The following is a 15,329-nucleotide window of genomic DNA, read 5'->3' as shown; positions in this document are numbered from 1 at the left end:
CTCTGTCTGCGTCCCTCTCTCTGTCTGCGTCCCTCTCTCTGTCTGCGTCCCTCTCTCTGTCTGCGTCCCTCTCTCTGTCTGCGTCCCTCTCTCTGTCTGCGTCCCTCTCTCTGTCTGCGTCCCTCTCTCTGTCTGCGTCCCTCTCCCTCTCTCTCTGTCGGCGTCCCTCTCTCTCTCTCTCTGTCTGCGTCCCTCTCTCTCTCTCTCTCTCTGTCTGCGTCCCTCTCTCTCTCTCTCTCTCTGTCTGCGTCCCTCTCTCTCTCTGTCTGCGTCCCTCTCTCTCTCTCTCTGTCTACGTCCCTCTCTCTCTCTCTCTCTGTCTGCGTCCCTCTCTCTCTTTCTGTCTGCGTCCCTCTCTCTCTCTCTCTCTCTGTCTGCGTCCCTCTCTCTCTTTCTGTCTGCGTCCCTCTCTCTCTCTCTCTCTCTCTGTCTGCGTCCCTCTCTCTCTGTCTGCGTCCCCCTCTCTCTCTCTGTCTGCGTCCCCCTCTCTCTCTCTGTCTGCGTCCCCCTCTCTCTCTCTGTCTGCGTCCCCCTCTCTCTCTCTCTGTCTGCGTCCCCCTCTCTCTCTCTGTCTGCGTCCCCCTCTCTCTCTCTGTCTGCGTCCCCCTCTCTCTCTCTGTCTGCGTCCCCCTCTCTCTCTCTGTCTGCGTCCCCCTCTCTCTCTCTGTCTGCGTCCCGCTCTCTCTCTCTCTGTCTGCGTCCCCCTCTCTCTCTCTCTGTCTGCGTCCCCCTCTCTCTCTGTCTGCGTCCCCCTCTCTCTCTCTGTCTGCGTCCCCCTCTCTCTCTCTGTCTGCGTCCCCCTCTCTCTCTCTGTCTGCGTCCCCCTCTCTCTCTGTCTGCGTCCCCCTCTCTCTCTCTGTCTGCGTCCCCCTCTCTCTCTCTGTCTGCGTCCCCCTCTCTCTCTCTGTCTGCGTCCCCCTCTCTCTCTCTGTCTGCGTCCCCCTCTCTCTCTCTGTCTGCGTCCCCCTCTCTCTCTCTGTCTGCGTCCCCCTCTCTCTCTCTGTCTGCGTCCCCCTCTCTCTCTCTGTCTGCGTCCCCCTCTCTCTCTCTGTCTGCGTCCCCCCCTCTCTCTCTGTCTGCGTCCCCCTCTCTCTCTCTGTCTGCGTCCCCCTCTCTCTCTCTGTCTGCGTCCCCCTCTCTCTCTCTGTCTGCGTCCCCCTCTCTCTCTCTGTCTGCGTCCCCCTCTCTCTCTCTGTCTGCGTCCCCCTCTCTCTCTCTGTCTGCGTCCCTCTCTCTCTCTGTCTGCGTCCCTCTCTCTCTCTGTCTGCGTCCCTCTCTCTCTCTCTGTCTGCGTCCCTCTCTCTCTCTCTCTCTCTCTCTGTCTGCGTCCCTCTCTCTTTCTCTCTCTCTCTGTCTACGTCCCTCATTCTCTCTCTCTGTCTGCGTCCCTCTCTCTCTCTTTCTCTGTCTGCGTCCCTCTCTCTCTCTCTGTCTGCGTCCCCCTCTCTCTCTCTCTGTCTGCGTCCCCCTCTCTCTCTCTGTCTGCGTCCCCCCCTCTCTCTCTGTCTGCGTCCCCCTCTCTCTCTCTGTCTGCGTCCCCCCCTCTCTCTCTCTGTCTGCGTCCCCCTCTCTCTCTCTCTGTCTGCGTCCCCCTCTATTTCTCTCTGTCTGCGTCCCCCTCTCTCTCTCTCTGTCTGCGTCCCCCTCTCTCTCTCTCTGTCTGCGTCCCCCCTCTCTCTCTGTCTGCGTCCCTCCCTCTCTCTCTCTGTCTGCATCCCTCCCTCTCTCTCTCTGTCTGCGTTCCTCCCTCTCTCTCTCTGTCTGCGTCCCCCCCTCTCTCTCTGTCTGCGTCCCCCCCTCTCTCTCTGTCTGCGTCCCCCCCTCTTTCTCTGTCTGCGTCCCCCCCTCTCTCTCTGTCTGCGTCCCCCTCTCTCTGTCTGCGTCCCTCTCTCTCTCTCTGTCTGCGTCCCCCCCTCTCTCTCTGTCTGCGTCCCCCTCTCTCTCTCTGTCTGCGTCCCCCTCTCTCTCTCTGTCTGCGTCCCCCTCTCTCTCTCTGTCTGCGTCCCCCTCTCTCTCTCTGTCTGCGTCCCCCTCTCTCTCTCTGTCTACGTCCCCCTCTCTCTCTCTGTCTGCGTCCCCTCTCTCTCTCTCTCTGCGTCCCCCTCTCTCTCTCTGTCTGCGTCCCCCTCTCTCTCTCTGTCTGCGTCCCCCTCTCTCTCTCTGTCTTCGTCCCCCTCTCTCTCTCTGTCTGCGTCCCCCTCTCTCTCTCTGTCTGCGTCCCCCTCTCTCTCTCTGTCTGCGTCCCCCTCTCTCTCTCTGTCTGCGTCCCCCTCTCTCTCTCTGTCTGCGTCCCCCTCTCTCTCTCTGTCTGCGTCCCCCTCTCTCTCTCTGTCTGCGTCCCCCTCTCTCTCTCTGTCTGCGTCCCCCTCTCTCTCTCTGTCTGCGTCCCCCTCTCTCTCTCTGTCTGCGTCCCCCTCTCTCTCTCTGTCTGCGTCCCCCTCTCTCTCTCTGTCTGCGTCCCCCTCTCTCTCTCTGTCTGCGTCCCCCTCTCTCTCTCTGTCTGCATCCCCCTCTCTCTCTCTGTCTGCGTCCCCCTCTCTCTCTCTGTCTGCGTCCCCCTCTCTCTCTCTGTCTGCCTCCCCCTCTCTCTCTGTCTGCGTCCCCCTCTCTCTCTCTGTCTGCGTCCCCCTCTCTCTCTCTGTCTGCGTCCCCCTCTCTCTCTCTGTCTGCGTCCCCCTCTCTCTCTCTGTCTGCGTCCCCCTCTCTCTCTCTGTCTGCGTCCCCCTCTCTCTCTCTGTCTGCGTCCCCCTCTCTCTCTCTGTCTGCGCCCCCTCTCTCTCTCTGTCTGCGTCCCCCTCTCTCTCTCTGTCTGCGTCCCCCTCTCTCTCTCTGTCTGCGTCCCCCTCTCTCTCTTTGTCTGCGTCCCCCTCTCTCTCTTTGTCTGCGTCCCCCTCTCTCTCTCTGTCTGCGTCCCCCTCTCTCTCTCTGTCTGCGTCCCCCTCTCTCTCTCTGTCTGCGTCCCCCTCTCTCTCTCTGTCTGCGTCCCCCTCTCTCTCTCTGTCTGCGTCCCCCTCTCTCTCTCTGTCTGCGTCCCTCTCTCTCTCTCTGTCTGCGTCTCTCTCTCTGTCTGCGTCTCTCTCTCTGTCTGCGTCCCTCTCTCTGTCTGCGTCCCTCTCTCTCTCTCTCTGTCTGCGTCCCTCTCTCTCTCTCTCTGTCTGCGTCCCTCTCTCTCTCTCTGTCTGCGTCCCTCTCTCTCTCTGTCTGCGTCCCTCTCTCTCTCTGTCTGCGTCCCTCTCTCTCTCTGTCTGCGTCCCTCTCTCTCTCTCTGTCTGCGTCCCTCTCTCTCTCTCTGTCTGCGTCCCTCTCTCTCTCTCTGTCTGCGTCCCTCTCTCTCTCTCTCTCTCTGTCTGCGTCCCTCTCTCTCTCTCTCTCTCTCTGTCTACGTCCCTCATTCTCTCTCTCTGTCTGCGTCCCTCTCTCTCTCTTTCTCTGTCTGCGTCCCTCTCTCTCTCTCTGTCTGCGTCCCCCTCTCTCTCTCTCTGTCTGCGTCCCCCTCTCTCTCTCTGTCTGCGTCCCCCCCTTCTCTCTCTGTCTGCGTCCCCCTCTCTCTCTCTGTCTGCGTCCCCCTCTCTCTCTCTGTCTGCGTCCCCCTCTCTCTCTCTCTGTCTGCGTCCCCCTCTCTCTCTCTCTGTCTGCGTCCCCCTCTCTCTCTCTCTGTCTGCGTCCCCCTCTCTCTCTCTCTGTCTGCGTCCCCCTCTCTCTCTCTCTGTCTGCGTCCCCCCCTCTCTCTCTGTCTGCGTCCCCCCCTCTCTCTCTGTCTGCGTCCCCCCCCTCTCTCTCTGTCTGCGTCCCCCTCTCTCTCTCTGTCTGCGTCCCTCTCTCTCTCTCTCTCTGTCTGCGTCCCTCTCTCGCTCTCTGTCTGTGTCCCTCTCTCTCCCTCTCTCTTTCTCTCTATCTATGTCTCTCTCTCTCTCCCTGGGCCTCCCCCTCCCACTCTCTCTCTCTCTCTCTCTCTCTCTCTCTCTCCCCCTGAGTCTATGCCTGTTTCTCTGCCTGTCTCTCCTTCAACAATTAGTAGTTGACTGTGAGTGACGGGTGTTTGTGAGGTCACTGCACAGGGGCTTGAGGAGCAGACAAGACCCTGTGCTGACAGTTTTGCACTTAAAGATGATCAGCTCCTTTGCAGTGATCAGCACAGTAAATGATGCGTTGATGAGAGAGTGGGAGTAGGAATAGCAACAGCGATCAATAGGGTAAAGTGAATGCTGACTGCAGCACTAATCTAATATTGATGATGTTCCTTAAAGAACCAGCCTCGTTCTTATATAACTAAGAATGTCTGGATTGGTACAAAGCAGAGACCAACCCACAAACAATGAATAAAATTATAAAGATCCTGGGTGGAAGATTGGATGCCCTGTTGTTTGGGCATTAGGGATGCCATTTGGCGGGTAGTAACTTCATCTTAAAACTGTACCCAACATGTTCTTGGTAAAGGACAAACAAGAAATGTCCCTTTCCCACATCTGAGCAGAAATTAATCATGTTTGACACAACTCCTGCCTGTGCGCAGCATGTAGCAGAATTTATTTTGAAGTTGATTTTGTTTTAAAATTTATTATTTGCTTAATATTTACATTTGCAAATAATTGGACCAACAATGGCAACTTATATACAACACCTTTTAACATAATAAAATGTCCCAAGGTGCTCACACTTGTTTCTAGACTCTGCTGCAACTTTGCTTTTTCTGAGGCAGCTGGCGCTCATTGGCTCCGGGAAACTCAATGCTTAAAAAAAGGCAAAATCTTCCGATAAACACCATCTCTGCGAGTCCTGAAATCTCCAATCTCCGTTCTTCCTTCTCACCCGGGTACAGGTTTCCCTCCTCTCCTGAAGGTGCTGATTCTCATTGGAGTGCAGGTCCCCCTCCTCTCCTGAGGGTGCTGACTCTCATTGGGGTGCAGGTCCCCCTCCTCTCCTGAAGGTGCTGACTCTCACTGGGGTGCAGGTCCCCCTCCTCTCCTGAAGGTGCTGACTCTCACTGGGATACAGGTTCCTCCCTCCTCTCCTGAAGGTGCTGACTCTCATTAGGGTGCAGGTCCCCCTCCTCTCCTGAAGGTGCTGACTCTCACTGGGGTACAGGTCCTCCTCCTCTCCTGAAGGTGCTGACTCTCACTGGGGTTCGGGTCCCCCTCCTCTCCTGAAGGTGCTGACTCTCGCTGGGGTACAGGTCCCCCTCCCCTCCTGAAGGTGCTGACTCTCACTGGGGTACGGGTGCCCCTCCTCTCCTGAAGGTGCTGACTCTCACTGGGGTACGGGTCCCCCTCCTCTCCTGAAGGTGCTGACTCTCATTAGGGTACAGGTTCCTCCCTCCTCTCCTGAAGGTGCTGACTCTCACTGGGGTACAGGTCCCCCTCCCCTCCTGAAGGTGCTGACTCTCACTGGGGTACGGGGTCCCCCTCCTCCCCTGAAGGTGCTGACTCTCACTGGGGTACAGGTTCCTCCCTCCTCTTCAGAAGATGCTGACTCTCACTGGGGTACAGGACCCCCTCCCCTCCTGAAGGTGCTGACTCTCACTGGGGTACAGGTCCCCCTCCTCTCCTGAAGGTGCTGACTCTCACTGGGGTACAGGTTCCTCCCTCCCCTCCTGAAGGTGCTGACTCTCACTGGGATACGGGGTCCCTCTCCTCTCCTGAAGGTGCTGACTCTTGCTGGGGTACAGGGACCCCTCCTCTCCTGAAGGTGCTGACTCTCACTGGGATACAGGGTCCCCCTCCCCTCCTGAAGGTGCTGACTCTCACTGGGGTACAGGTCCCCCTCCTCTCCTGAAGGTGCTGACTCTCACTGGGGTACAGGTTCCTCCCTCCCCTCCTGAAGGTGCTGACTCTCACTGGGGTACAGGTTCCCTCCTCTCCTGAAGGTGCTGACTCTCACTGGGGTTCGGGTCCCCCTCCTCTCCTGAAGGTGCTGACTCTCGCTGGGGTACAGGTCCCCCTCCCCTCCTGAAGGTGCTGACTCTCACTGGGGTACGGGTGCCCCTCCTCTCCTGAAGGTGCTGACTCTCACTGGGGTACGGGTCCCCCTCCTCTCCTGAAGGTGCTGACTCTCATTAGGGTACAGGTTCCTCCCTCCTCTCCTGAAGGTGCTGACTCTCACTGGGGTACAGGTCCCCCTCCCCTCCTGAAGGTGCTGACTCTCACTGGGGTACGGGGTCCCCCTCCTCCCCTGAAGGTGCTGACTCTCACTGGGGTACAGGTTCCTCCCTCCTCTTCAGAAGATGCTGACTCTCACTGGGGTACAGGACCCCCTCCCCTCCTGAAGGTGCTGACTCTCACTGGGGTACAGGTCCCCCTCCTCTCCTGAAGATGCTGACTCTCACTGGGGTACGGGGTCCCCCTCCTCTCCTGAAGGTGCTGACTCTCACTGGGGTACGGGGTCCCCCTCCTCTCCTGAAGGTGCTGACTCCCTCTGGGGTACAGGTCCCCTCCTCTCCTGAAGGTGCTGACTCTCACTGGGGTACAGGTTCCTCCCTCCCCTCCTGAAGGTGCTGACTCTCACTGGGATACGGGGTCCCTCTCCTCTCCTGAAGGTGCTGACTCTTGCTGGGGTACAGGGACCCCTCCTCTCCTGAAGGTGCTGACTCTCACTGGGATACAGGGTCCCCCTCCCCTCCTGAAGGTGCTGACTCTCACTGGGGTACAGGTCCCCCTCCTCTCCTGAAGGTGCTGACTCTCACTGGGGTACAGGTTCCTCCCTCCCCTCCTGAAGGTGCTGACTCTCACTGGGGTACAGGTTCCCTCCTCTCCTGAAGGTGCTGACTCTCACTGGGATACAGGGTCCCCCTCCCCTCCTGAAGGTGCTGACTCTCACTGGGGTACAGGTCCCCTCCTCTCCTGAAGGTGCTGACTCTCACTGGGGTACAGGTCACCCTCCTCTCCTGAAGGTGCTGACTCTCACTGGGGTACAGGTTCCTCCCTCCCCTCCTGAAGGTGCTGACTCTCACTGGGGTACAGGTTCCCTCCTATCCTGAAGGTGCTGACTCTCACTGGGGTACAGGTTCCTCCCTCCCCTCCTGAAGGTGCTGACTTTCACTGGGGTACAGATTGAAATTCCCACTGCAGTACCGAGGAAGTGCCATACCATGGAAGGAGCCGTTTTATGGCAACTAATTAAAAACCATGGCCCCCCTCTACTTCCTCAAGTAAATGTAAATGATCCCACAGCCACTATTCAAAGATGACGGCAGGTGTCTTCCACAATATTCATACCTCAACCAACAGCCTTAAAAAACCATCTGACTTATTTTACATCACGCTGTTCATGGGATCTAGCTATGTTGATATTACATTACAATAGTGACTACACTTTGTAAGTGGGTCATTGGCTGTAAAGCACTTTGGGATGTGCTTAATGCAGGAACGATGTTTGAGATGATTACCCAGAGCAGCATCTGTTATTCAAAGCTGGAACTTCTCACATAAATTATGTTTCCTTTTGCAGGGAAGCCATTAATCGCCTGCATGAAGCTGTTCCAGGAGTGAAAGGCGTCTGGAAAAGGAAGGTACAAACCAGTACAGTGAGCGAGCTGGGATTGTGTCTGATTTATTGCACATAGGGTGGGCTGCCCTGCTTCATTTTGGTACATTGTCATGGTGATGTGAGGATCAGATAGCTTTTGGAGAACCAGAGATTGGGTCTCACACTCCATGTTCCGCCCTCCTACTTATTGTACCAGTTCTCCCCTTGGAGGCTGAAGATTCTCAATACCCATTGTGACAAGCGAGGGGGTCTTCCCCCAAGACTCCACAGTGACACTCAAACCCACTCATTGAAGAATGGGAATCAGATAGGGAATGGTAGTGATGAAGGAACATGAGGAATGTTCTGAGGATACAGGTTCCACATGCACTGACTCTCAGTGGGGGTTGGGCTCCACGGGCAATATCTGATTAATCCTTTTGCTAACCCTAAGGATGATGGGGCCACTGCAGTGCTGGTGCATCAGCTAAGTGCATCACCAGGACTGATCCTAGGAGTTCAGGATTGTGTGGCTTGGTTATTCACTAGCTGGTGACCAGTTAATTCTGTTTGGTAATTATTACCCAGCCTTATGTGTTTGATCCCCTTCAGCCTTCGAACCAATACCTGCAGTCAATCCTTGGGAGAAGCAACCTGCGGTTTGCTGGGATGAGCATCACTATCAATATCTCCATCGAAGGGTTAAACCTGGCGCTGCCGACCACCAGACAGGTAAAGGCAGGGTGGCAAGTGAGGGAAGGGGGGTAATACGGAGGGGGGTGGGGGAGGGGTTTGGGGGTGGAGAGGGGAATGGGGGCAAGGAGGGGTGGGGGCGGTGCTGTGTTGTGCTGTATGGAAGGGAAAAGTAGTCTGCACTTATACGATACAGGGTTTGTGAACAAACCCATGTTGAAGACACACTGGCTCCGGCTTCCTCTTTGGCCAGATGGGTGTTCAAAGAGTTAACACGTTTTCACCCTCACCCCGACTCTCCTTTTCCCTTCCCACACTCCATATATCATCCTCCCCCTCCCCAGACAGTCAGGCACCCTCGCTCACACTCAGACAGATGCAGGCACATCGGAAGGAATTTTCAGTCCAGCCTGGGTTCACCCTGAGTTTCTGATGCCCAGTTGAAAATCCTCCTCCCACAATGTGTGGTTATGCTGGTGTCTGTGGGACTAAAGGCTTGGGAAGTAAGTGTCAGTGTCTGCATGAGGCTGGGAGGTTCAGACTTTCTGTTCAGTGAAATGTTTTGTGTGTTTCATTCACAGATTATTGCAAACCATCACATGCAATCCATCTCCTTTGCTTCTGGTGGGGATACGGTAAGGAGCTGCTTGACCTGACATCGTCTCTGTCTCTCCTCTCCACTGCTCGTCACAGCAGCAGCTTCAGATAAAAGTCCAAACACTCCTTTTAAATCCCCCCATTGTGTTGGGCAGACCTAGGATCTGGGGTGTGGAGGAAGTGCTTAGCAACTGCTTGTTGGGTGTTTGTCAGAGGGTCTGTGTGACTGCTCTCCAATTTTTGTCACTCCCTGTAGAGAGAGCCTGATGCTGTGTTTTGTGATTCCCTCCCCGTGTTGAGACGGTAGGTGATGCCAGCCTATATATTATTGTGAGGCATCCTAGCAAGGATGGCTATGACATCCACATGTTCACTCTCACTGGATTGAGATCGGAAGCGGCAATCCTGGGGGATTTGGAGCACAGGGAGGATTCCTGAATCAGTCCCACACTCTCATAGCACGACCAGAATGGCCTGGTCCCCTAACCTCCTGAACAACATCTATTCTGTAATCATTATTCTGGGAATACTTATAAGTGTTGGCACAAAATTCCTCAGATTGCTATTTTAATGGAAATGTTAACCCGTTAACCTGTTAACCCATTAACCTGTTAACCTGTCTTTTAAGCAGGTTTGTTCTTTCATAAAAATACCAGAGAAAGAAATTTCAGAAAAACATGAGAGTCTCTGAGTTCTCTCCACACACAGCGTTAATTAGGACATGTTTACAAAGTTCTCCCCTTGTTCGAGACCCTGAAATCTGCAGTCAGGTTGGATAATGCTCCCTAGTTTTGATTGTCGCTAGAAAGTAGTTGCTAATTGGATCTCTTCTCGTACAGGATACCACAGATTATGTTGCCTATGTAGCAAAGGATCCTGTAAATCAGAGAGGTGAGTATTTACTGCAACAACTGTGGCCTTGCTTCACAGGGAGCGATTATCAAACAAAATGTGACACCAGGACATGTAAAGAGATATTAGGACAGAAACACAATGTTTGGTGAAAGAGGTGGTTTTTAAGAAGCAAATTAAAAGGAAAGGTTGAAAGGTTTAGGGAGGGAATTTCAGAGCTTAGGGCCCAGGCAGTGAAGGCAAGGCCACCAGTGGTGGAAAAATTAAAATTGGGGATGAGCAAGTGGCCAGAATTGGAGGAGTGCTGTGATCCCAAAAGGCTGTGGGACTGTAGGAGATTACAGAGATAGGGAGGGGGAGAGGTCATGGAGAGAATTGAAAATAAGGATGAGAATTTTAAAATCAAGGTATTGCAGGTCCAGGAGCCAGTGTAGGTCAGAGAGCACAGCGGGTGATGATTGAACAGGACTTGGTGTGAATTAGGGTACAGGACAACAAAGGTTTGACACACAAATTATGTCGCCAACTGGGCGGGGGTTACACTGGAACCTATTCCAGATATTAACTGTGATCCAAAACATATGTAAAAATTCATTTCAGTTGTGACAATGTAACATGGTGTCATTTTCAGGCTGATCTATTGCACATTTTGTGCTTCCCACACCAGGAAATGGTGTCAGACAAACAGGCATGACCCTCAAAAACATGGCAGTAGGGACATCGAATCGAACTCCATCGGGGGCTGGGCGGACTACAGAGGGGGTTGGGGGGGACGACTTTTTTTTATTTTTTCATGGGTTATGTGCGCCTCTGGAAAGGTCAGCATTTGTTGCCCATCCCTAATTGCCCCTTGAACTGAGTGGCTTGCTCAACCATTGCAGAGGGCAGTTAAGAGTAAACCACATATTGTGGGTCTGGAGTCACATGTAGGCCAGACAAGGTGAGGTGTCAGATTTCCTTCCCTAAAGGGCATTAGTGAACCAGATGGATTTTTACAACAATCAATGATAGTTTCACAGTCTGACTATTACTGACATTGGCTTTATAATTCCAGATTTATTTTTTATTAACTGAATGTAAATTCCACCAGCTGCTGTGGTGGAATTTGAACCCATGTCCTTAGAGTATTAGCCTGAGCCTCTGGATTACTAGTCCAGTGACATTATCATTACACCATCTCCCCAGCTGCAGAGAAAGTTGGGGAGGAGGGGCTGCAGAGGGGGTGGGGGTCTACAAAGGGTGTTGGGAGGGAGGCTGGAGAGGGAGGTGGAGGAGCTGCAGAAGGGGTTGAGGGGGGAAGGGAGGAGTGTCGTAGAGGGGGTTAGTGGGGAGTGTCATAGAGGGGGTTTGTGGGGAGTGTCGTAGAGGGGGTTTGTGGGGAGTGTCGTAGAGGGGGTTTGTGGGGAGTGTCGTAGAGGGGTTGGGAAAGAGGTTGAGGGGCTGCGTAAGGGGAAGGGGAGGAGGAATTTGGGAGCTTGCGGAAGGGGGTTAGGGGTCATGAAGAAATGTTTGGATGAGTTGAATAGGGGCAGGAGGAGCCAGCTCTGAGGCAGAGAATGATCCTATAGAAGGAGGTGGTGCTGGGAGATGCAATGAGGAAACATCACAGGAATACTGATTTTGGGAGGCCTGTGACTGCACACTGAGAGTTTCTCAGTTTCAAATTAGTGAGATAAACAGTTTGTAGGAGATCATACAACAGGAAGTGGGACAGGAAGAACCCACCACAGGTGGAAGATTTACTGATATGTCTTGAAATTGTGTCTTAATTGGGAACGTTTACCTGGATAGTCTGATTCATTAAGAATAACGGAGATAAAAACAAAAAAACTGCGGATGCTGGAAATCCAAAACAAAAACAGAATTACCTGGAAAAACTCGGCAGGTCTGGCAGCATCGGCGGAGAAGAAAAGAGTTGACGTTTCGAGTCCTCATGACCCTTCGACAGAACTTGAGTTTGAGTCCAAGAAAGAGTTGAAATATAAGCTGGTTTAAGGTGTGTGTGTGGGGGGCGGAGAGATAGAGAGAGAGAGAGGTGGGGGGGGGTGTGGTTGTAGGGACAAACAAGCAGTGATAGAAGCAGATCATCAAAAGATGTCAACGACAATAGTACAATAGAACACATAGGTGTTAAAGTTAAAGTTGGTGATATTATCTAAACGAATGTGCTAATTAAGAATGGATGGTAGGGCACTCAAGGTATAGCTCTAGTGGGGTTTTTTTTATAATGGAAATAGGTGGGAAAAGGAAAATCTTTATAATTTATTGGAAAAAAAAGGAAGGGGGAAACAGAAAGGGGGTGGGGATGGGGGAGGGAGCTCACGACCTAAAGTTGTTAAATTCAATATTCAGTCCGGAAGGCTGTAAAGTCCCTAGTCGGAAGATGAGGTGTTGTTCCTCCAGTTAGCGTTGGGCTTCACTGGAACAATGCAGCAAGCCAAGGACAGACATGTGGGCAAGAGAGCAGGGTGAAGAGTTAAAATGGCAAGCGACAGGGAGGTTTGGGTCATTCTTGCGGACAGACTGCAGGTGTTCTGCAAAGCTGTCGCCCAGTTTATGTTTGGTCTCTCCAATGTAGAGGAGACCACATTGGGAGCAACGAATGCAGTAGACTAAGTTGGGGGAAATGCAAGTGAAATGCTGCTTCACTTGAAAGGAGTGTTTGGGTCCTTGGACGGTGAGGAGAGAAGAAGTGAAGGGCAGGTGTTGCATCTTTTGCGTGGGCATGGGATGGTGCCATAGGAGGGGGTTGAGTAGGGGGTGATGGAGGAGTGGACCAGGGTGTCCCGGAGGGAGCGATCCCTACGGAATGCCGATAAGGGGGGTGACGGGAAGATGTGTTTGGTGGTGGCATCATGCTGGAGTTGGCGGAAATGGTGGAGGATGATCCTTTGAATGCGGAGGCTGGTGGGGTGATAAGTGAGGACAAGGGGGACCCTATCATGTTTCTGGGAGGGAGGAGAAGGCGTGAGGGCGGATGCGCGGGAGATGGGCCGGACATGGTTGAGGGCCCTGTCAACAACCGTGGGTGGAAAACCTCGGTTAAGGAAGAAGGAGGACATGTCAGAGGAACTATTTTTGAATGTAGCATCATCGGAACAGATGCGACGGAGGCGAAGGAACTGAGAGAATGGGATGGAGTCCTTACAGGAAGCGGGGTGTGAGGAGCTGTAGTCGAGATAGCTGTGGGAGTCGGTGGGTTTGTAATGGATATTGGTGGACAGTCTATCACCAGAGATTGAGACAGAGAGGTCAAGGAAGGGAAGGGAAGTGTCAGAGATGGATCACGTGAAAATGATGGAGCGGTGGAGATTGGAAGCAAAATTAATAAATTTTTCCAAGTCCCGACGAGAGCATGAAGCGGTACCGAAGTAATCTTCGATGTACCGGAGAAAGAGTTGTGGAAGGGGCCGGAGTAGGACTGCAACAAGGAATGTTCCACATACCCCATAAAGAGACAGGCATAGCTGGGGCCCATGCGGGTACCCATAGCCACACCTTTTATTTGGAGGAAGTGAGAGGAGTTGAAGGAGAAATTGTTCAGCGTGAGAACAAGTTCAGCCAGACGGAGGAGAGTAGTGGTGGATGGGGCCTCTGTTCGAGGAAGAAGCTAAGGGCCCTCAGACCATCCTGGTGGGGGATGGAGGTGTAGAGGGATTGGACGTCCATGGTGAAGAGGAAGCGGTTGGGGCCAGGGAACTGGAAATTGTTAATGTGACGTAAGGTGTCAGAGGAATCACGGATGTAGGTGGGAAGGGACTGGACAAGGGGAGAGAGAAAGGAGTCAAGATAATGAGAAATTAGTTCTGTGGGGCAGGAGCAAGCTGAGACGATCGGTCTCCCGGGGCAGTTCTGTTTGTGGATTTTGGGTAGGAGATAGAAGTGGGCCGTCCGAGGTTGGGCGACTATCAGGTTGGAAGCTGTGGGAGGGAGATCCCCAGAGGAGATGAGGTCAGTGACAGTTCTGGAAACAATGGCTTGATGTTCAGTGGTGGGGTCATGGTCCAGGGAGAGGTAGGAGGAAGTGTCTGCGAGTTGATGCTCAGCCTCCGCGAGGTAGAGGTCAGTGCGCCAGACAACAACAGCACCACCCTTGTCAGCGGGTTTGATGACAATGTCAGGGTTGGACCTGAGAGAATGGAGTGCAGTAAGTTCAGAGAGAGACAGGTTAGAATGGGTGAGAGGAGCAGAGAAATTGAGACGACTAATGTCACGCCGACAGTTCTCAATGAAAAGATCGAGAGAAGGTAAGAATCCAGAGGGAGGGGTCCAGGTGGAGGGAGAATATTGGAGATGGGTAAAAGGATCCGTTGAACTGGGAAAGGACTCCTGCCCAAAGAAGTGAGCCCGAAGACGAAGACGGCGGAAGAAGAGTTCAGTATCATGCCGAGCCCGAAATTCATTGAGGTGAGGGCGTAAGGGTATGAAACTAAGTCCTTTGCTGAGCACTGAACGTTCAGCATCGGAGAGGGGAAGGTCGGGGGTATAGTGAATACACGGCTGGGGTTGGGATTGGAAGAAAGGGTGGGGACGGAGGGACAGGCAGGGGTGGAGGGTCCTAGATGGGTGTTGGTGTCGATGAGTTGTTGGAGCTTGCGTTCCTTAGCACTTGAGAGAAAGAGAAAAAGTTTCTTGTTGAGGCGTCGGATGAGCCGAAGGATAAAATGAAACTGGGGGCATGCGCAGCTTTGAAAAAGGGTACGGCGGTGCTGCTGGAGGGAGAGGTCGAGTGTGTTCATATGGCGGCGCATGGCACTGAGTGTGGATTTCAGAATGTGACGGGAACAGCAGTCCGAGAAACGTTTTATGTCCCGGAGATACCTGTAATCCTGGGTGGGTTCGAAACATGAGGGGTGGAATTTCAGTTGAAATCCACATGGGGTAAGTCGGAGACGGAGACAGTCACTGAGAAAGGAGATATGGCTGTGAAAGCGGGTTTTAGTAAACACCTTGTCAAACACTAGGAGGGAAATGGAAAGCAAGGAAGGTGAGCAAGACAACAGAGAGATACGGAAATCTTGTCGCAGAGAGGAACAGAACTTCTTCAAGGAGGTAGGCATTTCTTGAAGAGCAGTGGCAGTCAATTAAACACAGAGATAAAAACAAAAAACTGCGGATGCTGGAAATCCAAAACAAAAACAGAATTACCTGGAAAAACTCAGCAGGTCTGGCAGCATCGGCGGAGAAGAAAAGAGTTGACGTTTCGAGTCCTCATGACCCTTCGACAGAACTTGAGTTTGAGTCCAAGAAAGAGTTGAAATATAAGCTGGTTTAAGGTGTGTGTGGGGGGCAGAGAGATAGAGAGAGAGAGAGAGGTGGGGGGGGTTGTGGTTGTAGGGACAAACAAGCAGTGATAGAAGCAGATCATCAAAAGATGTCAATGACAATAGTACAATAGAACACATAGGTGTTAAAGTTAAAGAATAACGGAGCCTCCTTTAATGTTCCACAGCCTGTCATATTCTGGAGTGCTGTGAGGGATTAGCACAAACGGTCATCAGCACAATTGGACAGGCCTTTGAACTGAGGTTCAAACAGTATCTCCACAGCCCCCCGAAAGTGGTTGTTCCTTTTGACAGGTAAGGTCACTTGGAGTTGGTGTGAAACAATTCGGAGCCGTGGCAGACTGAGTGATTCAGTCCCTGCAAAAAGAAGTCAGACAAATTAATCAGATCATTAAACTCGCAGTTATCAGTTTTGCCCCAGTTCCTGACTTCCTCTCCTGA

General features: G+C 52.9%; 1 protein-coding gene across 2 annotated transcripts in view; it reads left to right on the top strand.

Annotated features, from left to right (window-relative positions):
* Positions 1 to 15,329, top strand: part of LOC121286697 (SHC-transforming protein 2-like) — an 85,434-nt gene that overhangs the window by 53,257 nt on the left and 16,848 nt on the right. For both annotated transcript variants that reach the window (XM_041203675.1, XM_041203676.1), the window contains 5 exons: positions 7,444 to 7,504; positions 8,074 to 8,193; positions 8,736 to 8,789; positions 9,591 to 9,642; positions 15,056 to 15,182. In XM_041203675.1, coding sequence (XP_041059609.1) covers positions 7,444 to 7,504; positions 8,074 to 8,193; positions 8,736 to 8,789; positions 9,591 to 9,642; positions 15,056 to 15,182 — 414 coding nt within the window. The remainder of the gene's footprint in view (positions 1 to 7,443; positions 7,505 to 8,073; positions 8,194 to 8,735; positions 8,790 to 9,590; positions 9,643 to 15,055; positions 15,183 to 15,329) is intronic.

The sequence above is a fragment of the Carcharodon carcharias genome, chromosome 14 (assembly GCF_017639515.1).
Source record: "Carcharodon carcharias isolate sCarCar2 chromosome 14, sCarCar2.pri, whole genome shotgun sequence".
Taxonomy (NCBI): domain Eukaryota; kingdom Metazoa; phylum Chordata; class Chondrichthyes; order Lamniformes; family Lamnidae; genus Carcharodon; species Carcharodon carcharias.
The sequence above is the reverse complement of the archived record's forward strand: the minus strand, read 5'-3'. Positions and strand labels throughout refer to the sequence as shown.